At 44.6% G+C, this 27963-nt stretch overlaps 1 protein-coding gene and 1 long non-coding RNA gene across 2 annotated transcripts in view; both read right to left on the reverse strand.

Annotated features, from left to right (window-relative positions):
• ROR2 (receptor tyrosine kinase like orphan receptor 2) overlaps positions 1 to 27963 on the reverse strand; it is a 231774-nt gene that overhangs the window by 31657 nt on the left and 172154 nt on the right. Inside the window, exons 3-5 of the mRNA XM_084995940.1 lie at positions 25994 to 26071; positions 8458 to 8745; positions 7579 to 7609 (exon numbers count right to left, since the gene is read on the reverse strand). Of these exons, the coding sequence (XP_084852066.1) occupies positions 7579 to 7609; positions 8458 to 8745; positions 25994 to 26071 (397 nt within the window). The remainder of the gene's footprint in view (positions 1 to 7578; positions 7610 to 8457; positions 8746 to 25993; positions 26072 to 27963) is intronic.
• LOC146396403 (uncharacterized) lies at positions 17383 to 24224 on the reverse strand. The gene is made up of 2 exons (XR_014826413.1): positions 23970 to 24224; positions 17383 to 21825 (listed from the first exon to the last, which is right to left on the reverse strand). It is a non-coding gene; the product is annotated as an uncharacterized LOC146396403 (long non-coding RNA).

A 27963-nucleotide genomic window follows, 5' to 3' on the forward strand; every position in this document is an offset into this window, starting at 1 on the left:
TGAGACTATCCATAGCAGCTTATTCATCATAGTCAAAATATGAAATCTGCTCAGGTGACCATCAAAGGGAAAAGGGATAAACCAATGGAGAGAGTCACACAGTGCAACATTACTCAGAAAGAAAAAGCAACAGCCACTGATACATGTACAACAGAGATGATTCTCAAGAGCATTATGTTAAGGGAAAGAAGCCAGGCTTAAGTGGCCAAATGCTGTAAGATTTCATTTCTACAAAGTTCGAAAACACGTAAAACTAGTCCATGAAAGAAAAATATCAGAACAGGAGAGATGGGATTAAGATGGTGGAATAGAAGGACTGGAGCTCAACTTCTTTCCTAAAAACAACAAAATTTACAACTAAATGATAAGCAATCTTCACCCAAATGGACCAGAAACCTTCAAAAAGATATCCTACTTCAGAAGACAAAGAGGAGGCCACATCAAGAGGTAGGAGGGGTGATGATATGATATATGCAACCCCATACCTCCGGGGTGGGAAGCCCCACAGAGTGGAAAATAACTTTTTCACAGAGACTCACCTACAGGAGTGAGAGTTCTGAGCCCCACATCAAATTCCCACATGTGGCTATCTGGCACTGGGAGAAAGAGCCCCCGGAGTATCTGGCATGAAAGGCCAGTGGGGCTTATGTGCAGTAGCTCCATGGGACTGGGGGAAATGGAAACCCCATTCTTAAAAGGTGCACACAGAATTTCGTGTGCACTGAGTCCCACGGCAAAGCAAAATCTCCATAGGAATCTGGGTCAAATCTGACTGCAGTTCTTGGAGGACCTCCTGCGAAAACAGGGGTGAATGTGGCTTGTTGTGAGGGAAGGACATTGGAAGCAAAGCTCTCAGGAATATTCAATAGCATGCCTTCCTCTGGAGGTGGCCATTTTGGGAAAGTCTGGCCCCACCTGTCATCACTGAGAAGCCCCAGGGCAAACAACAATCCAGGTGGGATCACAGCCCTGCCCCCCAGTAAACAGGCTACCTAAAGACCCCCCAGGCACACAACCGCCTCTAATCCCATCCAGAGACTAAGCCCCACAAACCAGAGGGATAAGAATCAGCTCCACCTACCAGGGGGCAGGCATCAGCCCCTCCCATTAGCAAGCCTACAGAAAGCCCCTGTACCAACTTCAGCCACAAGGGGGGCAGACACCAGAAGTAAGAGAGACGACAACTCTATTATCTGGAAGAAGGTCACCACACCAAAAAACTATAAAAATGAAAAGACAGGGGACTATAACTCAGATGAGGGAGAAAGGAAAAACCCCAGAAAATCAGCTAAGTCATCAGGAGATTCTTAGTCTCTAGGAAAAAGACTTTAGACTGTTGATGCTGAAGATGATGCAAGACATTGGAAATAAACTGGAGGCAAGGATGGATAACTTACAGGAAACATTGAGCAAAGAGATGCAAGATATAAAACTTAAACAAGAAGAGATGCAAAATACAATAACTGAAATAAAAAATTCACTAAAAGCAGCTAACAGCAGAATATGGAAGGCAGAAGAATGAATAAGCGAGGTGGAGGACAGATTAGGGGAAATTAGAGATGCAGAACAGAAAAGAGAAAAAAGATTGAAAACAAATGAAGAGAGTCTCAGAGAACTCTGGGACAACGTGATATGCACCAACATCCATATTATAAGGGTGCCAGAAGGAGAACAGAGAGAGAAGGGGACAGAAAAAAATATTCCAAGAGATAATAGCCAAAAACTTCCCTAACATGGGAAAGGAACCACTCACTCAAATCCAGGAAGTGCAACGAGTACTATATAAAATAAACCCAAGGAGGAATACACCAAGACACATATTAATCAAACTGACCCACATTAAAGACGAAGAGAAAATACTGAAAGCAACTAGGGAAAAGAAACAAATAACATACAAGGGAACCCTGATAAGGTTACTGGCAGTTTTTTCAGCTGAAACTCTGCAGGCCAAAAGGGAGTGGCATGATATACTTAACGTGATGAAAGGAAAACACTTCCAACCAAGATTACTTTACCCAGCAAGGTGCTCATTCAGATTTGAAGAAGAAATCAAAAGCTTCACAGGTAAGCAAAAGCTAAGAGAATTCAGCAACACTAAACCAGCTTTACAACAAATACTAAAGGAACTTCTCTAGATAGAAAAGAAAAGACAGCAACAGGAAACAAAGATTCCACAAATGACAAGGCTCACCAGTAAAGTTATGTATACAGTAAAGATACAAAATCATCCATGCACAATTATACCACCAAAATAAGAAATCATGAGAAGAGGAGGGTACAAATCTAGGACACTGGAGATGCAATTAAGAGACCAACAACTTAAAACAATCTCATATAGACTCTTATATTAAAACTTCAGAATAACTGCAAACCAAAAATCTACAATTGATACACAAACAAATAAGAAAAATCAACTCAAATATGACATTAAAAATAGTCATCAAACCAGAAGAGGAGAGAACAAGAGAAGAAGGGAAGAAAAAAGAGCAACAAAAACAAATCCAAAGCAATTAATAAAATGGCAATAAGAACATACATATCAATAATTACCTTAAATGTTAATGAACTAAATGCCCCAACCAAAAGACAAAGACTGGCTGAATGGATACAAAAACAACACCCATATATATGCTGTCTTCAAGAGACCCACATCACTTCTAGAATACAAATTGAAAGTGAGGATGGAAGAAAATATTCCATGCAAACAGGAATCAAAAGAAAGCTGGAGTAGCAATACTCATATCAAACAAAATAGACTTTAAAATGAAGACTATTTTAAGGGACAAGGAAGGTCACTACATAATGATCAAAAAATCAATCCAAGAAGAAGATATAACAATTTTAAATATCTACGTACCCAACATAGGTTCACCACCATATATGAGGCAACTGCTAACAACCTTAAAAGGAGAAATCGACAATAACACAATTACAGTGGGGGACTTTAACACCCCACTTACAACAATGGACAGATCATCCAGACAGAAAATCAATAAGGAAACACAAGCCCTGAATGAAGCATTAAACCAGATGGACTTAATAGATATTTATAGGACATTCCATCCAAAAGCAACAGAATACACATTCTTCTCAAGTGCACATGGAACATTCTCTAAGACTTATCACATCCTGGGCTACAAATCCAACCTTGGTAACTTTAAGAAAATTGAAATCATATCAAGCATCTTTTCCGAACACAATGCTATACGACTGGAAATCAACAAGAAAAAACCTGCAAAAAACACAAAAACGTGGAGACTCAACAACATGCTACTAAACAACCAGTAGATCACTGAAGGAAACAAAGAAGAAATTAAAAAATGCCCAGACGCAAATGACAACAAAGATACGACACTCCAAAACCTATGGGATGCAGCAAAAGCTGTTCTAAGAGGAGAGTTCAGAGCAATACACGAGCCCACCTCAGGAAACAAGAAAAATAAACAAGCTAACGTTACATCTAAAGCAGCTCAAGAGAGACGAATAGACAAGACCTAAAGTTAGTAGAAGGGAAGACATCATAAAGATCCGAGCAGAAATCAATGAAATAGAAACAAAGAAAACCATAGAAAAGATCAATGAAATGAAAAGCTGGTTCTTGGAAAAGATCAACAAAATTGATAAACCCTTAGCCAGACTTATCAAGCAAAAAAAAAGAGAGAAGACTCAAATCAATAAAATTAGAAATGAAAAATAAGTAACAACAGACATCACAGAAATACAAAGGGTCATAAGAGACTACCATATGCAACTATACAGCAATAAAATGGAAAACCTAGAAGAAATGGACAAATTCTTAGAAAGGTACAATCTTCCAAGACTAAACCAAGACAAAATAGAAAAGATGAATGGATTGATCACAAGAACAAAAATTGAAACCGTGATTAAAAAGCTTCCAACAAACAAAGGTCCAGGACCAGATGGCTTCACAGGCAAATTCTATCAAACATTCAGATAGAGCTAATACCTATACTTCTGAAACTATTTCAAAAAATTTCAGAGGAAGGGATACTCCCAAACTCATTCAATGAGGCCACCATCATCCTGACACCAAAACCAGACAAAGATACCACAAAAAAAGAAAACTACAGGCCAATTTCACTGATGAACATTGATGCAAAAAATCCTCAACAAAATACTACCAAAATGCATCCAACAATACATTAAAAGGATTGTACATCATGATCAAGTGGGATTTATCCCAGGGATGCAAGGGTTCTTCAATATCACAAATCCATCAGTGTGATACACCACACTAACAAACTGAAGAATAAGAACCATATGATCCTCTCAATAGACGTGGAAAAAGCCTTTGACAAAATCCAACACCCATTTATGATAAAAACCCTTCAGAAAGTGGGCATAGAGGGAAACTACCTCAACATAATAAAGGCCGTATATGACAAACACACAGCTAACATCATTCTCAATGGCAAAAAGCTGAAAGAATTCCCGTTGAGATTGGGAACAAGACAAGGATGTCCACTCTCACCACTACTATTCAACTTAGTTTTGGAAGTCCTAGCAACAGCAATCAGAGAAGTAAAAGAGATAAAAGGAATCCAAATTGGAAAGGAAGAAGTAAAACTATCACTATTTGCAGATGACATGATCCTATCTATACCTAGAGAATCCTGAAGACTACCAGAAAACGGTTAGAGCTCATCCATGAATTTGGCAAAGTCACAGGATACAAAATTAATACACAGAAATCAAAGGCATTTCTATACACTAACAATGAAAGAGCAGAAAGAGAAATTAGGGAAGCAATCCCATTTACCATTGCATCCAAAAGAATAAAATACCTCTGAGTAAACCTACCTAAAGAGACAAAAAACCTGTACTCTGAAAACTATAAGACATTGATGAAAGAAATCAAAGATGACACAAACAGATGGAAAGACATACCGTGCTCTTGGATTGGAAGAGTCAGTATTATCAAAATGACTATACTACCCAAGGCAATCTACAGATTCAATGCAATCCTTAGCAAATAACCAAGGACATTTTTCACAGAACTCAAACAAAATATTTTCAAGTTTGTTTGGAAGCATAAAAGACCCAGAATAGCCAAAGACATCCTGAAAAAGAAAAATGGAGCTGGAGGAATCAGGCTCCCGGACTTCAGACTATACTACAAAGCAACAATCATCAAAACCATATGGTACTGGCACAAAGACAGAAATATAGATCAGTGGAACAGGATAGAAGCCCAGAATTCAACCCAAGCACCTACAGCCAACTCATCTATGACAAAGGAGGCAAGAATAGACAATGGAGAAAGGACAGCTTGTTCAATAAGTGGTTCTGGAAAAACTGGACAGCCACATTCAAAAGAATGATATTAGAACACTCCTTAACACCATATACAAAAATAAACTCCAAATGGATGAATGACCTAGATATAAGACCAGACACTATATAACTCTTAGAGGAAAACATAGGCCAAACACTCTCTGACATAAACGACAGCAACATCTTCTCAGATCCACCTCTTAAGAGTATTGACAATAAAAAGAAAAATAAACAAATGGGGCCTAATCAAACTTAAAAGTTTCTGCACAGCAAAGGAAACCCTAAACAAAATGAAAAGACAACCCACAGAATGGGAGAAAATCTTTGCAAGTGAATCAACTGACAAGGGATTCATCTCCAAAATTTATAAACACATTCTGCAGCTCCATACCATAAAAACAAACAAGCCTATCAAAAAATGGGCAGAAGATCTAAACAGACAATTCTCCAAAGAAGACATACAGATGGCCAAGAAACACATGAAAAGATGTTCGTCACTCATTATTAGAGAGATGCAAATCAAAACCACTCTGAGGTACCACCTTACACCAGCCAGAATGGCCATCATCCAAAAGTCTACAAACAATAAGTGCTAGAGAGGGTGTGGAGAAGAAGGAACCCTATTACACTGTTGGTGGGATTGTCAATTGGTGCAACCACTGTGGAAAGCAGTGTGGAGATTCCTCAGAAAACTAAACATAGAACTGCCATTTGATCCAGCAATCCCACTCCTGGGCATCTATCCAGAGAAAACCACGGCTCAAAGAGACACATGTACTCCAGTGTTCATTGCAGCACTATTTGCAATAGCCAAAACATGGAAACAACCTAAATGTCCATCAACAGAAGAATGGATCCAGAAGTTGTGGTACATATACACAATGGACTATTACTCAGCCATTAAAAGGAACGAAATACCAGCATTTTTAGCAACATGGATGGACCTAGAAATTATCATGCTAAGTGAAGTCAGCCATACAATGAGACAACAACTTCAAGGGCTTTCACTGACATGTGCAATCTGAAAAAAGGACACAATGAACTTCTTTGCAGATCAGATACTGACTCAACAGACTCTGAAAAACTTACAGTTTCCAAAGGAGACAGTGTGGGGGGTGCAGGGATGTGCTGGGGTTGTGGGATGGAAATCCTATAAAATTCGATTGTGATGGTCATTGTAAAACTATAAATGTAATAAATTCATTGAGTAATAAAAAAGAATGAAAGAAAGAAAAGAAAAACATCAGAACAGGAGTTCCCATCATGGCTCAGCAGAAAAGAATCTGACTAGCATCCATGAGGACACAGGTTTGATCCCTGGCCTCGCTCAGCGGGTTTAGGATCTGGCCTTGCTAAGAGCTGTAGAGTAGGCCTGCCGCTACAGCTCCAATTTGACCCTAGCAGGGGAACCTCTATATGCTGCGGGGGCAGACCTAAAAAGAGGAAAAACAAAACAAACAAAAAAACCCCTGCCTCCTGGAAGTGGCACACGATGGAAGCTAAGTGGGGCCCCTGCCCACCCCCCTCACCCCAGTAGCCTGTGTTTATGAGGCAGCAGGAGGACTTGGATAAGCAAGCACTGCTTGGCTAACCAAGGCAGCATCGGTACCACTACTCAGAATGCTAGGAAGTGAAGGAAGGGCTCTCGAATATGCCTGCATGGGAAGTGAGGAAGCCACAGCCACTGCTCACCTCAACCACAGGCACCGAAAAGAGTGAGATCCAGAAAAGACACTACACCTGGAAACGAGAGGCTGGAGTTCTGAGCCAGAATGGCTGTGTGAAGAAATGGGAGCCGCGTCTGAGTTTCAGGCTCTGAAACTCAGTCTCTTCATCTCTAAAGTGGGTCTGAAACCCCACCTATAGTGGAGGGCGCTCTGAGGCTCCATGGCACACATTTACGGACTGCAGCTGGCGATGACACGGGTGGTACTGAGCTTTCAGGGTAACTGCCCCTCCCATTTCAAGTGGGACATCAGGGTCCTAGCACCCGCCAGCCTAGTCTGTCCGGTTATTCCGCCTCTAGTTGCCCTGTAAAGTCATGATCTCTGAAAGGAACTAACAATGTTCATTTTCATCACAGTTTTTTTTTCCCCTAACACTAAACATGGAAAATATAACTGTTTTTCAGCCAGAAGCAAGCACATTGCCATCTCTGTGTGAAGTCCAGCCAACCTCGAGCAAATTCAGCTAAAATGTGTGTGCGGGATTGAAAGCCTGGGTTCTTACATAACGGAAGCCCTCAGAGAATGAGAAAATGGTTTGAGGAAAGCAGATACTTACTGAAAGTTATGATTTGGGCTGTGTGTTGGACCTAAAAGGGGGGAAAAAAAGACAGGTTATTAATACTTCATGATTTGGAATAATTTTTTTTTTTTTCCCAATCCTGCCAGCGGTGAACACAACCACAGCCAGTGTGCTCATTTGTGGTGAGCTGTCCTTGGCCCCCAGCTCTGCCCCTGCCCAAGATTACAGGCCAGGGATGCTGAAAACCACCAAGGATGGAAGAGCTGCTCTCTGTTGAAGCAGAAATGTTTGGAGATATTTTTGGAGTTTTTACCATCTTTTCTCTCTTCTCAGCTAACCTTGATTCACAAGATCTGCTTAGATGACAGAATGGGGCATTGCAGGGACCTCCTCAGAACTGGGATGAAAGGACATATTCCTGCCTGCCATCTAACTGTGTCGTGCCACCTGCGACAAGCACAAGAGTGAAGGAAGAACTATCATCACTCTCTGCTCCCTGCCCATCCTCTCAGCTGGGCGGAGTTTCTGTGGGGTGGGCGGAGTTTCTGTGGGGTGGGCGGAGTTTACGTGGGGTGGGCGGGTGCTTGTCCGGATCCTCTGCGCCTGTGCTGTGCGTGGCCAGCCTCCCCGACAGGGGGTGACCTCCTGACACGCAGCCTGTCTGGGATTATTTTCTGCACTCCAGGTTTACAGACCCCCGCATCTGCGTCTGTTTTCTTTTATTACTAGTAAATGGGTAACAGGTTAAGCCGGGACCTCGTGCACAATGGGAACGGCCTCGGGGAAGGGTTTTACTGATTTCCTCTCTGCTGGCTGGTGTGTGTGTTCAGTTTTAAACTTCACATTCTTCTCCCGCCAGCTGGCTGGGGACCTTCCCATCAGATACCCTCCACGACGGGGACCGTCCCCACTCACCGAGCCGCACAAATAGGACGCCGGTGGCGGTGATGGTCTTCACCCCGTTAGTGGCCACACACTGGTAATAGCCGGTGTCAGTCGTGTCCAGGTCCTGGATCCGCAGCCGAGAACCGTATTCAGTCTTGCGGATGATGACTCGCCGGGGCTCCTGCACGACCGGGGCATCATTCTTCAGCCACCGCACACTGGGCGGAGGGTTGCCGGCCACTTTGCAGTGTAGAATCGCTGTCTGGCCTTGGACTATGGTGATATTGTTAACTGGCTCCAGAAAATTCAGAAAGTATCCTGCAAAGGAGAACAGGCAGAAAAGAGCAAACGTCAGGGCCGGCTGGGAGAAAGGGCCGCCTGGGGTTCCTTCTAGGAGCTGCTCATGGAAGGTTTTGATTTTCCCTCATAGGTAGAGCCTTTTCTGGTTATTGGGGGTAAATGCTGCCGAGAACACTGAATCAGCGAATATGGAATCACGGCTCCTAGGGTAACTCAGGGTGAGATTCCCGCGAGCCTCTAGTCACAGCATTCTCACCCACCAATTAAGACATAACCTTGCTTTATTGTGCTTCTGTTTAAAAGCATTTATGTAATACGTACTGTTGATTCATTAACATTGAGCTCACAGCCAACATCCATGTAACTGGTGTCTGAGGAAGCTTATCACACACACACATGCTTTCCCCATAAGGCACATCACAGCCTTCTTTTGCTTGGGACACCAGACAGCATGTCACCATCGTTATTGGTGGCATTTTAAATGGCACGTCACCAACAAAAGGCACAAAAATGCAAAAACCATGAGACTACACAGACCACAAAAAGGACATGTGTTGACAATATGAGCTGAGACACTGGACATCAGGCAGAGTGTAATTTGGTTCCACCTCAGTTGGGACTGTGTGCATCCGGCCATTCATAATTTTCACTGCTCTGAGCATGTCTGTGAATGACCAAGAAGGCGCCGTGGTGATCGATTTGGGGTGGTAGGCAAATTTATAAATATGGAATCTGTAAATGATGAGAATCAACATTACTTCTCTTTGCAAGCACTAAATCTAGTCTAATCTCACTAATTTACGATGTAAATTCATGCTCAGACAGTCCATCCTCCCCCTATCACACCATCAAGCACAAGCCACAATAAAGAAGGTAGAAAAAGGGTGTTCTCATCGTGGCTCAGCAGTAACGAACCTGACTAGTCTCCACGAGGATGCAGATTCAATCCCTGGCCTTGCCCAGTGGGTTAAGGATCAGGCATTGCCGTGAGCTGTGGTGTAGGTCACAGACGAGGCTCGGATCTGAGTTGATGTGGCTGTGGCATAGGCTGGCAGCAACAGCTCCAATTCAACTCCTAGCCTGCGAATGTCCATATGCTGCACCTGCGGCCCTAAAAAGCAAAGAAAAAAAGAAAGTAGATAAAGAAAGTGTGTGACAAGACAGAGACATCCTCAGAAACAAGCTCATCACTGGTCTGAACAGAACAAAAACAACAAAACTGAGGGTTGCTGGAGGCTCTGTCCCACTGCTCCCAGTGCAAGAGCAGGAAGAAGCAACACAGAGGGGAAAGGGGGCCTAAAAGTAGCTGAAATACAGAGCAACCGGAGCTGGAAAAGCTGCCCTAGATGCGGGACCCCAGTTCAACCACAGGCAGGAGCTCTTGGCTGGTGACACAGGCCATGAGGAACAAGAGGAAGTGAGATGAACAGAGAGGCAGAGGGGTTTGTGTGTGGGTGTATGCACGGTGTAAGTCAGGGGCTGGGAGGACACTCTCACTAAAATTCTGTAACACAAAAAAACTCCATTAAGGCTGGGCAGACAAGACCTTCAATCATCAGGAAATGAACTCACTGCAGATAAAACTAAGAGAGCAATCTGAAGAAGACTATTACATGTTCTAAATCTGTAGGCTTAATTTCTGGTTGGTCCCTATTCTTTTTTTTTTTTTTTTAAATGAAGTGAAAGATTGAAAGATGGCATATATCTGTTATTACTCATTTAATTGGATGCACAATTACAGGATTTCTAGTGGACCCTGGGGATAAGTTTTACACAATGGGTGATGGCTCAGATTAGGTGGTAGGAGATGGCTGAGGAGGTGGGAGGTTGTGAATTTCAAGACGAAGGGAGTTTTCCTTCACAAGGGGGAGTGGATAGATCTGTCTAGAGAAGTGTCACTAACTAGTACTGATTACTATTAATGATTCTTATTAACATCATTAAGTTGTACCTTGATTCTCTGCTAGCAAAAGCCTTTCTTAGTGCACTGGATTAAGCTGTAGAAGAGAATTCATATTGATGACACGAAGCTGGAAGGTAACTGAAATATCAATAGCAAAGCCCTGAAGAGGCTGAATCAAGCACGATGACATTTTGGATGTTAGGGGCTGTTCATTAACCACACAAGCTCAACTTAGGGAGCCCTGCATTCCTGAGGCTCCTGCACTAGACTCTGCATCTCTGGAAATGAAATGAGATGTGATTTGACAGTTTGAAGTGGTTACTTTGGCATAATCTGGGCTGCCCAGATTATGGCAAACACCTCATTACACTGTGTTCTGGCCAGAGCCCAAGCACTTAGAAGTTGCTTAGGATCCAAATGCTTCATTAAGGTCCCATAACAGTAGATGCACAGTGGAGCGTATAAAATAGTCATCAAATTGTAATTTAAAATAGCAAATGACATCTAACGTCACCATGATCTCTTCTTCTTGGCATACATTTAATTCTAATTCTCATGCCTATACTCATGGTCTTTTTCCAAAGGCCTCCGACAAACTATGGCTTTCCAGGAGATACATGCAGTGGTTTGGGGTAAAGGTAGGCTATGAAGGTCTGTGACTCTGAGCTGATTAGCCAAAAATCTAAAAGTTGCAGACCAGGAAGTTCACAGAGCCAAAAAGGGGGGGGGGGTGGTGGCTCTTATCCCACCTGGTGGGGACTGGCTTGAGAGTGGTCCTGCCATCACATCCTCCCATTTTTAGGGCATTTGCATACATCACTTCGGGATGCCTCCATTGATCAACTAGATATCTTGAAAGATATAGAAGGAACATGGAACAAACATTTGTCTAGAAAGGGAAGAAAAGGGTCACTCAGAGGAGAAGATTCCTTTTGTACAACATAGAAGGAAACCTGCGGAGAGTCTGCGACTGTCCAGTTACTCTAAATATAGACTACTCCTTAAGAATATCTTTTTTTTTTTTTAATTTAGTAGCAAATGAGTATGGGGGGGAGTTCCTGTGGTGGCTCAGCAGAAACGAATCCAACTAGGAACCATGAGGTTGCAGGTTCCATCCCTGACCTCGTTCAGTGGGTTAAGGATCCAGCGTTGCCTTGAGCTGTGGTGTAGGTCGCAGACGTGGCTCGGATCCTGCATTGCTGTGGCTGTGGGCCAGAGGCTACAGCTCCGATTGGACCCCTAGCCTGGGAACCTCCGGGCTCGGATCCTGCATTGCTGTGGCTGTGGGCCAGAGGCTACAGCTCCGATTGGACCCCTAGCCTGGGAACCTCCATAAGCTGCAGGTGTGGCCCTAAAAGGAAAACAAGACCAAAAAACAAAAACGAAGGGTATAGGGGAATTCTTCTTTACTGTTTCCATCGTTAGCATCTCCTATACCTCTGATTGACAAACTGACAGAGGTTTAGGCTTATTCTTTCCATGTCTCCCCAGGAAGGTTCCTTTTTGAGAAATGCAGAAGCTAGAAGACAGCTCCTGCCTGGCCTGCCCTCCACATGGAGGGTGTTAACCTCATCCCACCATGTGAGGCACTGTGAAACCACCTACTAGAGTCAGAATTAGGCTTAATTCAGAGATGGGGTCAGTATTTCCCCCTTTTTTTCATTTTTTAAAGTATTATTGAATATAGTTGATTTACAGTGTCAATTTCTTCTGTACAACAGAGTAATTCAGTTATACATATACACATATCCGTTCTTTTTTTTTTTTTTTTTTCTTTCTCTTTGTTTAGGGCCGCATCCGAGGCATATGGAGTTTCCCAGGCTAGGGGACCAACTGGAGCTGTAGCTGCCAGCCTACACCACAGCCACAGCAATGCCGGATCCGAGCCACGTCTGCAACCTACACCACAGCTCACGGCAACACAGCATCCTTAACCCACTAAGTGAGGCAAGGGATTGAACCTGCATCCTCATGGATACTAGTCAGATTCGTTTCGGCTGAGCAACGATGGGAACTCCTATACATAACTATTCTTTTCCAGAATAGTTATATAGTTATCACAGAATATTAGGTCAAATTCCCTGTGCTATACAGCGGGTCCCAATTGACCGTCCATTCCATATAGAAGAGTGTGCATATGCCAATTAGTTTTTGAGGCTTTATTAACAGTAGCTAAGAAGGACTGAAGAAATCCATGTGTACTGGAATCAAACACTTTACACAGCTAATTTAGTCTTTAAAGCACTCTTGGCTCTATCTGTTTATATGGCATATTCAGAATGGGGAAATCCAGAGACAGAACACATATGAGTAGTCGCCAGAGGCTACGGGAAGGGGAATTAGGAAGTGAATTTTTTTTAAATTAGAGTATAGTTGATTTACTGTGTTCTATCCATTTCTGATGTACAGCAAAGAGACCCAGTCATACATATATATATACATTCTTTTTCTCATACTATCTTCCATGATTTTTAATAGGTATGGGGTCTGCCTTTGGGGTGATGAAATGTCTGAAACTAGAGAGCGGTGATGGTTGCACAGCATTACAAATGTAGTCCTATGTCAAGACATGCCCCCTGCGGAGGGATGGGGAAGCTGAGGCCACGCGAGCAAACCAGGTAAAAGAGGTAGAGAAGTCAGACAAAGAGGAGGGGAGCTATTCTGCTGAAAGCATCCTTCCCAGAGTATGGACAGTCACCCTCAGCTTTGCTCAGACCCTGGGGTGAGCCTTCTATTGATTTCCTCTGAGCCTGAGGTGTCCAGTTTATCCAGATACCCTTCACTCAATCAGATGAGCACTCATCTCTGAAGCCACACCTTCCTCAATTTACAGAAAACGCAGGAGAATCTGGGGAAGTGATCAAGTTCACATGTGGTGTTCTTGCCAGCTCTTCTCCATCCTATACCATGTAAACCAGCAGGACTCAACAATGTCTTCACACTGGGGTCACATAGAAAATTATATATATATATAAAAAAATCCCACATACCACATGGCAATTAAGTGCCTGGGAATTTTTTGAAAGCTCTAAGTGTACAGCCCTGGCCAAGAACCCCTGCTCTGAAGGACTGAGGAGAAAGAAAAGCCACAATTCCAGTGAACCAAACCCATCCAAGTATGAACGTGGAGCTGACCAGACACCACACTGAGAAGCATCACTGGAGGGGATACTGGGACTGGAAAGAATGCTCCTAAGTGGCCAGCACTTCTGCCTGGGGAGGTTCCAGATGCAATGGCATGTAGGCCTGTCCAGCTGGGAATGGACACAAGAACACAGGTGGCACCCACGGCCCTGACCTAGGCCTTGAATCAACTTCCTTTATGCTCTTCAGAAAGCTCAGAGAAGCCAGGAGTTCCCGTCATGGCTCAGTGGTTAACGAATCCAACTAAGAACCATGAGGTTTCGGGTTCAATCCCTGCCCTTGCTCAGTGGGTTAAAGATCAGGCATTGCCGTGAGCTGTGGTGTAGGTCGCAGATGCAGCTCGGATCCTGCGTTGCTGTGGCTCTGGGGTAGGCCAGTGGCTACAGCTCTGATTCGACCCCTAGCCTGGGAACCTCCATATGCCGTGGGAGTGGCCCTAGAAAAGGCAAAAAGGCAAAAAAATTAAAAAGAAAGAAAGAAAGAAAGCTCAGAGAAGCCAAAACCATGGGTCAATAGCATGATGACTTCATAAATTCACAGTTCCATCCCTAGGCAGGTGCGTGACAGCAAGCCTTTCGGAAAAAATGAGAGAGACAGATGATGAAAAAAAGCTAATTATTATACCCATAGTATCCAGGTTTCTGGAGTTTTCTCTCCTTTCCCATCCTCTCCTCCACTGGAAGGGGGAGCCCCCTTCTTCTTCCAAAAACACAGCCAACCGATCCCTCACTGTGAAATTGGTCAAGAATCCCCTATCCTCAGACCCTTGCTGTCTCTCAAGGTTGAATTCTCTGCCAGAAGGTCACCTCCACAGAGAGTGTTCCCCTGGCTGCCCCACTGAAACCAGCCTCTACCCTTGCCTCCTACCCTCGTGATCTTGGTTTGTTGCTGTGTCAACATCGTGTCTGTTAAATTATGATGCCTGACATATGTTTTTCCATCAAAAATAACAAATGTTAGTTTGAGGGGGCAGGTTCCTCAATCTCATGACTATTTCTCCTCCAGATTCAATTTAGAATCCTGATAAGTTCCATTTAAAAACTGGGGTGTTTATGGAGAAAGAGATGCACTTGTTATAGGAAACGTATTAGATTTCTATACATTGCACTAATTCCCTATTGTTGCTGTAACACGTTAGCACGAACTTAGTAGCATAAGATGACAACAATTTATTATCATATAGTTCTGCAGGTAGGAAGTCCAAAAATCGAGGTGTTGGCAGGACTGTATTCCTCCGGAGCCTCTGGGAGAGTCTCCTTCCTTGCCTTTGTCAGCTTCTTGGAGGCCACATCCATGCCCTGGCTCATGAAACCTTCCTGGTTTCACTCCAGCTTTTACTTTCATCATCGCATCTCCAACCAGTGACTCTGACTCTCCTGCCGCTCTCTTAAAGGATCTCTGTGATTCTGGCACACCTGGATCATTCAGGATCATTTCCCGCCTAAAAATCCTGAACTCTTTAGTCCCATCTGCAAAGTCCCTGTGCCATGAAAGGTGACATGTTCCCAGGTTCCAGGGATAAAGACATGGACATCTCTGAGAGGCCATTACGCTGTCCACCATGTATATTTTTCTTTTATCTTGCCCCTTTATCAAACCACCTAGTTATAACAGTTTCCAAGTTGATCATCTTAGATTTTCTATGTAGATATAATTTTCTTCAAATAACAATAAAATAGCCTTTTCGCTTGCAAAGTTCATATATCTCCTCTTGCCTCCTGTTCAATATCTATTATTTTTTTTCCAATATCTATCACTTTTGAGTTAAGAAATTTTGTTTTTTCTTTTTATGGCCATACCTGGGGCATATGAAATTTCCTAGGCTGGGAGTTGAATTAGAGCCGCAGTGGCAGGCCTATGCCACAGCCATGGCAACAGTGGATCCAAGCCATCTCTGCAATGTACACCACAGCTTGTGGTAACGCTGGATCCTTAACCCACTGAGCAAGGCCAGGGGTCGAACATACATTCTCACAGAGACAATGTCAGGTCCTAGCCACAGTGGGAACTCCTGAGCTAAGAATGTTTAATACTGAAATGTTGCAACCACAGGAAAAAAATACAGATATTGTAATAGTAGTACCCATGTACACAACAACAAGATTTCATGCAAACATTTTACCATATTTGACTTATAATACTTAAAAAGTGAGACATTTTGGAATGCAGCTAAAGGGACCCTTCCCTTATTCTTTCCTCCCTCTCCAGAGAACTGATATGCACTATTCCAATGCACATTTTTCCACTATTCCATATTATTTTTAGAATTTTCTCTGAAAGATCATGTTTGCTAGTTGCTTTTTCTCACTCCAATTCAGCCTGGGATTTATCTATGTTGATGTAGTTCATTTATTTCAACTATAAAACAATCTACTATACAAATAAGCACAATTTCTTTATCCATTTTCCAATTAAGAGGCAGTAAGTTGTTTCCACATTTTTGCTAGTACTGCGTTTAATGACCATTTGTATACATCTCATCCTGTACATGTCAGGGAATAATCTCAAAAGCATCCACCTGGATGCATTAGTGACAAGTCACAGAGCCTTGAAATCTTTCCTTTATCCAGGTCTCAAAAGTGCTTCAAACCATTTGCACTCCACTAAAAGTGTCTGAGTTAAAGTGTTTCTCCTACAAGTTTGCCTGCATTTGGTGTTTGGGGCTTTAAAATATGTGCCAATATGAGGGATATGAAACACTGCTATTGCTTAGGCTGTATTTTAAGGAATCTTCAGGAGTCTAAGAGTCTTTGAGAAGATTAACTGGCCCTTGAAGTTCTCCTTCTGTAGCTGGCTATTCAGATATTTATACTTCTAACTTCTGCAGTTAATAAATCTTTTTCCTTTTCTAATGTATGCATTCAATATAAAATCTCCCTTCAACTTCTTCTTTAACCATCATAAGTTATGTTACTTAATATTCGTATGGTTGATCAGACCCCAATTATCTCATAATTTATAATTTTCCTTTTAGTTATGAATTATGAAAGGTGTGCTTTAACTGCAGTGTTGTCACAAAATACAGATGTGTGAATACACATCTTTGATACCACTGAGATTTGATTTAAAGCCCAGCACAGCCAATTCCTGTCGACGTTCCACATTTGATTAGTAAGAATGGGCTTTCTCTAATTGCTCAGTGTCAGCATTTATGTGTCCAATAGATTAAGCTTAGTAATTTGTCGTTCAAATTTTTAATATGCTTATCTATTAGTTTCAGTGAGGTATGTGTTAATTGATTTCATATGTGTCAAATAGCTATGAATAATTCTGTGAGGTTGTGTTTAATATTGGAAACTATATTGCTGGGTGCAATAAACTTCAAGTTTATTGCATCATCTAGTCTTTATATCACCATGTAAATCTTCAGTGTCTAAGAAACCATTTAGTCTTGACATTAATGTAGCTACCTCAGAGTACTTTTTCTTAATGTCATACTACTTTATATAAGTGATTTTTTATGATTAATAATTAGACATGAATCTTGAGAACAATGTATAATTTAACATGGGAATTTATAAGTCCACTCATGTGACTCTGTTTGTTAACTGATGCATTTTGTTTTAAAGTTCTAATTTTGCTTAATTATCCCTTCCTATTTTCTACTATTTTTTTCCCTCTTTATTTCCCTCCATTTATTTGAAAGTTACAATTAAGTGGCTAGCTTTACTATTTTCTTATAGGCATAGCTAATTTGACAAAGGTTTTCCCAAATACAACCAAATACAAGGCTCTTGAAATGCTGTGAGCTGCGATCACTCCTAAATCTCCAGAGCTCTGAGTTATTGCTTCCCAGTGTTTAGTTACACTCTATTTGTAAGCCCCTAGTGGTCATTTTTTGCAAGGCCCTAGTGGTCATTTTTTTTGGAAGCAGTCATTTTTGTAAGTGGTCATTTGTAAGCCCCTAGTGGTGTTTTTTAACTACCAGAATTTATTTAATTTGCCAACCTAGTTACCAAGTTCTTTCCTTGCCAACACAGCCTGCAAATCACTCTTTCCTCCCAGGCTCAACTGACTTCATCCTGATGTACATGTGCTCTTTGGGTAAAAACTGAGGTTATAAACACTCTTGAGCTTAGTCTAAAATTACCTGTTACTTTCACACTTATGTAATAGTTTAGCTAGGTACAGAATTCTAGACGGACAATTAGACTACTGTCTTTTGTCTTTTGTGGTTTTGTTACAAATTCTATTGTTCCTTTGTGGGTAATCTGACCTTTCCCCTTTTCAGCTACTTTTCATACTTCCTCTTGTCTTTGGCATTCTAGCTGTGAATTTTTTTATTTTAATCTCATCAGGGCCTTAACGCCATTCCCAGCATATGAAGATTCATGCCCTCCACCGATTCTGTAAAATTCTCTACTGGTACCTCATGAAAGACTGTTTTTCCCTTCCCCTCTATGTCTCCTTTGAAATCTCATATATGCTGAACTTTCTTATGTGATTCCTCCATGCTCTTCACCTACTTTTATATTCCTGATCCTTTTACAATCTTTCGTTTAGCTTTAGGTCATCTACTGTCCATCAGGCTTCTCATTTCATCTGCTACATTTTTCACTTATAGAATGTCTCTTTGGTTCCTTTTCAAACCCACTGCTTTTTCTTTCTATATCTTTAAGCCTTCTGGCTTCATTGTTTACTAACTCATCACTCGTTCCGGGGCCTCTCTGAGTGTACTTTGTAATTTTTCACTGTAACGCTGGCTTTTCTGTGGGAATCCCTGGAGGACTGGGTTCCTGCGACAGGCAGTGTGCCAAGTTTTCATGTTAATTCTTGGGCTTGGGGTGCCCCCACAACATTCCGGTCATGTAAATTTGGTTTCTTGAGGTGTGGGTCAATTTCTCATGGTAACGCCTTCTGTGCTTCCCACTCCAAGGCGGGCTTGAGGCGAGCTCTCTTCTTACTGCCCTGGACGAATGAGTGAAAATCGCCCCTCTTTCCTTAGGTCTCCTAGCGCTTAGCCATGGTGGCTTATCTTAGCCACGGTGGCTGATCTACAACACCCCCAATCTCTGCCCCATGGGCTGGCTTCCAGCTTGATATTGAAACCCAAGGCTCCTGAGGTCACGGAGCCTAGCAGAATGGTTTCTGTAGCAGGGATGGCATTTCATAGCCTTACATTAAGGTACAAGAAATGTTCATTCCTTCATTTTCCTAAAACCAAAAGTGATTTTTGTCTCAACCCCTTATTTCTCCCGATTGAAGGAAATGTTCATACATCTAGTTACAAGTGAAACCAGTAGCTTTAGCATATTTTTTTCATGTAATCTCAAAATCAGGATTTTTTACTTCTGGGTGTTCTCTCTAGTGTAGGCTATTCCAGCTTCAAGTGTTGACGGATTTAATGCGTCTGCAGCCACCCTCTGCCTGCATCAGCTTTTGTCGAGATGTCCACCCACAAGTTATGGGTGTCCCTCCTAGTCTGGAGTTGCCATGGATGGGTCCGTATCTGCTCCATGGCAAATAGCGATAGCACCTTTCAATGTTGGAGAGCTCATGTCATAATGGCGTGATACCTGCAGGATCCAACCCTTTGCCTCAGATAAACTTCTTCCCAGAAAAATTGCACCATCCTCCAAGGCTGTAAACAGAGTGGAGCCACCTCGGTGGTTCCTGCCCCAGCAGTCCAGGGTTGTCCCGATTCTGTTTCCTTCCTATTCCTGGATCCTGGGCGTTTCTCCACCTCTCTTGGAAGTTCATCTAAGCATTTCCAACTTGTACGAATATTTTATTGAGCACCTGTCTGTAATTGAAGTGGGAAGGTGGCCAGGTTAGTTTAGTTCATCATTACAACCATCATTAATTCTCTGGAGGCCAAAATGAGAGTAGGAAAAAAAAAAGGTCTCTGAAGATTAAGCACAATATTGCTTTTGCCCTTGGTGCTTAATTCACAGCCAGGGATTTAACCTCTCGACTTCATTTCCTTTATGTGCAGAATATGGGGTTTGTAGCAGCCATTTGCTAAGCACTCCTCTAGCTCACAAAGGCTGCCTTTAGAGCTGCCCCAAACCTCTCCAGATGTGACTGAACAGGCCAGGAGGAGCTAGGTGGGGGCGACTGAGAATTCGGCTAACTTGGATCCAATCGGCACTCCACAGTGTTAAGAGAGGGGACAGAGGTCTTGCCTCTTGATTATCCAAGAGGTTACCCCTTCTTCACAGTGTGGGTCACTTTAACAACAGATGGATCCCATCTCTCTGACGCCCAAGCCAGCTCCGTGCTCACCCCTAAACTCTGCACCGTGGAGCTCAATCCAGGCATGAAAATGCACCAAAGGCAGAGGTAACAGAACCTGTTTCCAGAGGACACCACTCCTGCCTCATGGTCAGATCAATGATTAATGACTTTTTTTTTACCCCAACTGACTCTCCCCATATTCATCAACTTAGTCAAATGACTAAGGTGTTTGAGGATCTGCTTGTTTACCGGGTCACCCCGACTGGCCTGGGAAGGAGATAAGGAAAGCCGTATGTACGAGGGTCACGAGGTCACAGGGCTTTGATTGGTGGGAAATAAAACAACCTGTCTGGAAGGGCAGGTGACCAGAGAGACCCAAGAGCCTCATGGTGGACATAAAGCCCCTCGTCCCAGAAGGAAGTATTTACTGGCCCATAAATCAGTCGGGGCAGTGGCAGGGGGCTACTCCTGCTAAGACTTTTCCGCTGAGCTGTCCAGTGGTGTGCACAGAACCAGCTGCAGAAAGAGCGCAGGGGAGCTTATGGGGGGAGTAACGGGGTCAGCAGAGGGTGTGAGATTAGAAAGGAAGAGATCAGAGATGGGACAAAAACAGGGGGAAATGAAATAAACGAGGACATGGAGGGAAGTACAAATGTCTTAGCACATTTGAAGGGTAAGAGGTTGTTGCGGGGTGAGCTGTGACGTGAGACGGGTTCCAGGGAGATGTGTGGGTACCTGTCAATGCGACCTTACTTGGAATTAGTCAGTACAAATGTAATCAACTTGATAGGAGGTCACATGGGTGGACCTGCATCTAATGATGGGTGTCCTCCTAAGAGGGACACCGGGACACACACACACACAGAGAAGATCACCTGAAAACCGGGGCAGAGACTGAAGTGACGGGAGCCCCAAGCCCAGGAACGCCACGGATTGCGGGCAACACCAGAGGCGTGGGACAGTTTCTCCCTCGGGGCTTCCAGAAGGCACTGGCCCTGCCGACACCTTGACTTTGGACTTCTGGCCTCTACCACTGTGAGCATCAATTTCTGTTCTTTAAGATGCTTAGTTTGTGGGACATTGTTAGGACCATCCTTGGAAACTACTGCAGAGGGATTGAGGAAGACAGGCAGAAGAGACGAAGGAGAGCATTCAACAAGCAGGGGGGCCCTCACATCCTCCTAAAAGGGAAAGGGACATGGACGAACACACACACACACACGGAGGGTTCAGGCACTGGAAGACAGACCCAGATGCAGAAAACCAGACACAGGCAAGGGCAGACTCAGAGAAAAGCACACACAAAAGCCAGGTGGCTGGAAATACAGAGGAGCTGGTGCAAACTGGGGGTGGGGTGGGATCCTACAGCAAGAGACACACACAGATGCAGAGAGATGACGGCACACACACACACAAAGAGAAGCACACACCCACACACCTGGGACAGACATAAGGTAAGCACACATGAACAAGTCTGCTGCAGCATGGGATTCAAACTCTGTGGGCTGAGGAGGGTTGACTGGTTCTCTGTCACCTTTGGTGGGAACAACAAGGGACAGGCCAGCTAGACACTGGCCACCAGCTGCAGTGACTCCATCACAGCGACTCCCAATCCAGGTGGCCAGCAGCTACACTGGGAGAGTGAGACAGGGGACAGGGACGGTTGGGGGAAGGACACTGAGAGAGATAAGAAAAGAGGAAGGCCTGGAGGCAGAAATTGGCCTCACTGCCCCTGGAAACTGGGAAGTCCCCCCTTCCCCGGGGTGGACTCCCGTGCATGTGACACCTGTGTGTGCTGTGACACCCAAGCTGCCCTAGACAACACGATAATGCCCACTTTTAATTTTTTTTTTTTTCCCTTTTTAGGGCTGCACCTGCAGCATGGGAGGTTCCCAGGCTAGGGGGTTAAATCAGAGCTGCAACTGCTGGCCTATGCCACAGCCATAGCAATGCGGGATCTGAGCCGCATCTGCGACCTACACCACAGCTCACGGCAATGCCGGATCCTTAATCCACTGAGCAGGACCAGGGATTGAAGCTGCATCCTCGTGGATACAAGTAGGGTTCGTTAGCACTGAGCCACAATGGGAACTCTTGCTTTGAAATCTTTTATTTGTAGGTTAGGGCTTTCTCCCAACACCATCAGTGTGCCCAGATCATGGGCAGGCCAACGGGCACTGCAAAATTCATGGCCCACAAGAGGGTCAGGTGCTCAATGACCAGACTTCGCCTCAAGAGTGGTCAGGGCTCAGAGCCCGGAGACTCACGTTAGGTCTGTCCGAGGTAAGGGGGGAGCATTTTAGGCCTTCTGCTCACTGCCTGTGGGAGCCCCAGGTTTCCATGACCAGCCAGGGGACATGCAGAGCAAAGGAGCAAGAGCCGAGACTCACAGCTCAAGCCTGGGCCCAAGCTCCCAGCCACAAACTTCATGCTGTATCTGTAAGCAGGATGCTCTTATCAAGTTCACCCCATAAGCCTTGGAGACTCTCACTCTCTAGTAAACTCCAGGAAATAATCTCACACACACACACACACACACACACACACACACACACACACACACCCACACCCCCACACCCAAGAGTTCCAAAATAAATCAGAAATGCACCCAACTTATTCACTAATCAGCTCATGCATCATATGTAAATCACGAACCCAGTGCCCAGTAAATAGACATCGGGCATGGTCTCCATGCCAACACAGTGAATTCTGCTGATGGCCTTATTTTTGTTTTTTTTTTCCCCCTCTGTCCCAGGAACTTTTAGTTGGGCATTGCAGCACAGCATGTCACCGAGAGCAGGGGACAGCCTCATGAGTAAGGCGTCGGATCCTGTCCTGTGATTTAGAATGCCCTTGAGATCACCTCTAATTGCAGTACAGCCTCAAGAGAGGGTCAGGAATTCCCTTTCTGGTTTCGGTGGGGATGAAAGGCAGCCCTGCTCCTCCGGCAGGAGGCACAAGCAAGCAGGTCTATTTTTGGAGGACTTGGGACAAAACAGCACCACCCGCCTGGGCTCTCAGAAATAATCCACTTCCCACACACATTCCAAAGTACTGATTTTACAAAACCCAAGATGTGTAACACGGGCAATGTAACATACAGCCTTGCAACAGAAGAGCAAATGGCTTTTAGGCCAAAGGCACACTTCTGTAAGTATAATAAATAATAAATAGTGTGTTTAATGTAGCAAAGAATACAAAACTCCCGTTAAATATCACTCGAACTGAAGGCCAGCTGCAGCCCTAAGGATGACAGTACTTTGGCATACGGAAATTTCAGGCAAACTTTTCAGCAGTCAATCACAATGTCTCTTGTATTCATTTTGTTTTCCTTCAATATTGGCTTTTTTGCTCCGAGAGCTGTCTCTCTCTCAATACCAGCCACCAATCATATGTTACGTGCCCAATCCTGGCCCAGTGCATCTGAACACAAATGCTTTTAACACTTGTAACTCATTCTCAGATCCTGTTTTGCTCAGTGACAGACTGGCCCCTGGGTCATTTTCACCTGCCTGCAATTTTACAGATGCGTGGGCATCATAAATGGTAACTGGATTAAAGAAATAGCTCATACAGCCCATTCGGCTATTACCACTTTTTATATATGATTTAAGCCAAATGTAATCAAGTGGTAATACTCCCTGAAGCTCTTTGAACAAACAGGCACGGGGAAGAATAAGTCCGGCCTTGCCAGGCCAGTGCCTTCCGTCACTGAGGGTGTGAGGAGGAGGCTGGGGGACCAGAGAGGATGTGGAGAGGGAGTCCTCTTTTGTGCAAAAGCCATAGCCCATAAAGAAGGAAAATGGAAGTTCCCGTAGTGGCACAGCGGAAACCCATCCAACTAGTAACCTTGAGGTCGTGGGTTTCATCCCTAGCCTTGCTCACTGGGTTAAGGACCCAGCATTTCTGTAAGCTGTGGCACAGATTGCAGATGTGGCTCGGATCCTGCATTGCTATGGCTGTGGCTTGCGGCTGTGGCCAGCAGCTGTAGCTCCGACTGCACCCCTGGCCTGGGAACCTCCCTATGCCATGGGTGTGGCCCTAAAGAGACAAAAAGACAAAATGAATAAATAAAATAAAATAAACAGCCATGCATGCTCATGCTCTCCCAAGGCACAGAACTTTCTGTGATGATGGAATGTTCTGGATCTGTGCTGCCCATCCCAGTGCTTCTAGCACCTGAAATAAAGCCAGTAAGACCTAGGAACTGCATTCTTAATTTTAATTTTCACTGATTTAAACACCCACACATGGCTCACCCAACCTCTATCTGACCTCTGCTACACCAGCCCCTACGCCCCACCTTTTCTCAGCTGCCCCAAGGCACGGCGTCTTCCTGGCCTCAGGGCCTTTGCACAGCCTCCACTTTGGCCCCAGGCACACCCTCCTCCCACCTTCTCTCAGCGTGACATCCTGTCCCAAACCAAGATAGCCCTCCCTTTCCCTCCAGCTTACCATGACCTCGTCTCTTTCTTGAGACTACACACCACCACTCCTAGTTTTAAAACTTGATGGTTTTCCCCTTAGGATGCAGAATCCCCAGTCCAGTAAACTCTAAAAGGCAGAGTCCAAACTGGCTTTGATCACCAGTTTGTGCCCGGCCTCACACAGGGCCTGGTACGGAGCAGTGAGGACATACGAGAGTGTTGTCTGGCTGCAGGCTCCGTCACACCTTTGAGAAATGATTTTACAATCTAACCATCAAAAACTGGCTTTTGGAGTTCCTGTTGTGGCACAATGGGATCAGCAGTGCCAGGACAGAGGTTTGATCCCAGCCCGTAACAGGGGGTTAAGGATCCAGCGTTGCTGCAGCTTTAGCATAGGTCACAGCTGTGACTCAGATCTGATCCCTGGCCTGGGAACTGCCACTTGCTGTGGGACGGCCAAAAAATAAAAAACAAAACGCAAAATAAAAAGCAAAACTGTCTTTCTTCCTAGGAAATGCTTCCAGAGCCCAGGCTTTGGCTGCTGTGGGGGCCCATGCCCGTTCCAAAAGAGGCCCTCCCTTCAAGCAGCCTGGGTCTGTGCGACCACATTAGGACTGCCAGGGGGTCAATGTGACAAAACTAACTTGTGTGTTTGCTGCAAAATATACTGAAGAGGGAAATCCTTGTCTAAGGGCCTCCTCACACCAGGCACCACCAACAGCAGGTAGATACATCTACCCTGGATTTATTTTTATTTTTATTTTTTGCTTTCTAGGGCTGCTTCTGCGGCATATAGAAGTTCCTAGGCTAGGGATCGCATCAGAGCCACGACTGCTAGCCTACACCACAGCCATAGCCACATGGGATCCTAGCTGCATCTGTGACCTACACCACAGCTCACAGCAACGCCCAATCCCCAACCCACTGAGCCAGTCCAGGGATTGAACCCACATCCTCACGGACACTAGACAGATTTGTTTCCACTGCACCACAATGGGAATGCCCCACCCTGGGTTTAATGACTGTTCTGAGGCCACAAGGCAGCTCAGCTACCTGTGTGACCCCTAGAGCTTAGCCCTTTCAGTACAAAGAGAGACATTGGGCCACCTTGGCTGAGACTGTTGGACCTGAGAGGACACGAGGGACATGGGTTCACTCCCTGGCCTCCCTCAGTGGGTTAAGGATCTGGTGTTGCCTCAAATGCGGTGTAGGTCGCAAACACAGCTCAGATCCCATTTTGCTGTGGCTGTGGCGTAGGCAGGCAGCTACACCTCTGATTCGACCCCTAGCCTGGGAAGTTCCATATGCCATGGGTGTGGCCCTAAAAAGAGCCATATCTGTGGAAGGAGACATACCACTGCCCAATTAATGGGGCAGCACCGAGCCACAGGGCACCCCACCATCCTTGAGTAAAATGTCACCGTAAGCCTCTCTACACGGCACTCATAACACACTTTCAAACCCTTGCATTTAGCGCACTTCGGATGTTCCCTGTTGGCTCAGTGGGTTAGGGATCCAGCATTGTCCATGGTGTGAGTTCCATCCCTGGCCCAGGAACTTCCGCATGCCACAAACCAAAAAACCTCTAAAAACCAAAGAGCATGGCACAGTTCACCTTTCAGGGTTGGGATGGGGCTGTCGTGTCCGTCCAGTTGTCCCAAAGCGTCGTTGGGCTCCGGAACCTCTGCTTGCCCTGGCAAAAGAGCACAGCACACACATTCGTGAGATTTTGTTTCAGGGACTTTGCTTTTCACACAAAACAATCATGTTTTAGCAAAACTGCCCACTGTTTATAGGAAGCCTAGAGGAATAAGGCGTTACGTAAACTTGCGGAGGGCTTTGGGGGCATCAGCTCTGATAGAACAGCAAAAGTGATTCTTGAGTTTATCCCAAGAATGGCCAAACACAAATGCTTTGCAGCCCACAAGGAGGAAGCAAACGTGTGTCTGAAGCCCTGAGCTTCATTAAGGGAAGGAGAGAGAGATTAAAACACCGGCTGGCAAAATGAAACATTTCTATAGCTGAGGTCAGCAGGCTGTCCTCCAGATACAGCCCCCTAGTACGTCTAAAGAAAGTCAGAATTGAAGTTTCTTCAGCAGCTCATTCCCCTCCCAACCCCCAGACGCACTGGCATCCAGGAGCCAAGTACTGATCTACACCTAACTGTAAGGACACAAGTTTCCATCTTTCCGGCAAAGACTGTGTCAGTGGGAGCAGCCACCCCCAAGGTCATAAACACCAAGAGCAAGAATACATCTGCTGCTCAAGAGGGAATATAGCACAAAAGTCATGGCTTCCCTGTCCCAGAATTCCAGGGGAAAGATGGGCAGATGTAACCGATAACCCAGAAACCTTACAGGGTCTCATATAGACCCTTCTCCATATTCCAGTGCAGTTTACTTTGAAGACCCCATACCTTGGCCCTGACTGGGTCCCACTGGCTAGAGGTGGGAGGTGGGGGCAGAAATGGTGAAGTCAAGGGTGACTTTGATAACACGTCAGGGTGGATCTGGGTTTATGGCATCAAAGCCTATCAAAGAGTGGGACACTCTTAAATGTATAAGGAAAACGATGCAGCTTAGGGAGTTCCCTTTGTGGCTCAGTGGAAATAATTCCGACTAGGAACCATGAGGTTGTGGGTTCGATCCCTGGCTTCACTCAGTGGGTTAAAGAATCCGGCATTGCCATGAGCTGTGATGCAACAGCTCGGATCCTGCGTGGCTGTGGCTGTGGCACAGGCCGGCAGCTGTAGCTCTCATTGGACCCCTAGCCTGGGAACTTCCATATGCCGCAGGTGCGGCCCTAAAAAACAAACAAACAATAATAAAACAAACAAACAAAAAACCGATGCAGCTTACAAAGAAGGAAATTCTGGCATGTGTTAAGACCCTGAGGAAACTTGGAGACATTGTGTTGAGTGAAAGAGCCAGACACAGAAAAGCAAATACTACATGATTAATGAGCCACCTAGAGCAGTCAAATTCAGAGATAGAAAGAACAGTGGGAGATGGGGCCTAGGGGGAGGGAGGATGGGCAGTTAGTGTTTAATAAGGGCAGAGCTGCAGTCAAGATGCTTCAAATCATTGAGCTAGACAAACATTGGCTGGTCAAGAGCACCCGTGGGTCTAAGCTGATCCTCGATACACACAGATTCCTAAATCATGGGACACGCAAGGTGACACCTAAGCCTGCAATGCACTTAGAATTCAGGCCCAGTTTCCAAATGGCCAACAGGGGAGACTGTTTCTCAATGATCCCGTCACATCCAGTTGTGGAAGATTCCCACATGTTCCTGTACCATCTTTCATAAAACGCCTTTGATCAACTATTCAGAGTATCTTTATGCTCTAAAACTACTCCACCCAACCATATACCTCTCCTATGGCAATCACTTCATCTCCTGAATTAATAGTTGCCTATAGATAGATAAATAGATAGATATAGATATGGATTTTATTTTCGGGCCTACTCTTGCAGCATATGGAGGTTCCCAGGCTAGGGGGTCTTATGGCAGCTATAGCTGCTGGCCTACGCCCCAGCCACAGCAATGTGGGATCCGAGCCACGTCTGCGACCTGCACCACAG

The sequence above is a fragment of the Sus scrofa genome, chromosome 14 (genome assembly GCF_054392235.1).
Source record: "Sus scrofa isolate SSC_HxYL_T2T_F1_AM1 chromosome 14, Sscrofa_HxYL_maternal_Yorkshire_Landrace_v2.0, whole genome shotgun sequence".
Lineage (NCBI taxonomy): Eukaryota > Metazoa > Chordata > Mammalia > Artiodactyla > Suidae > Sus > Sus scrofa.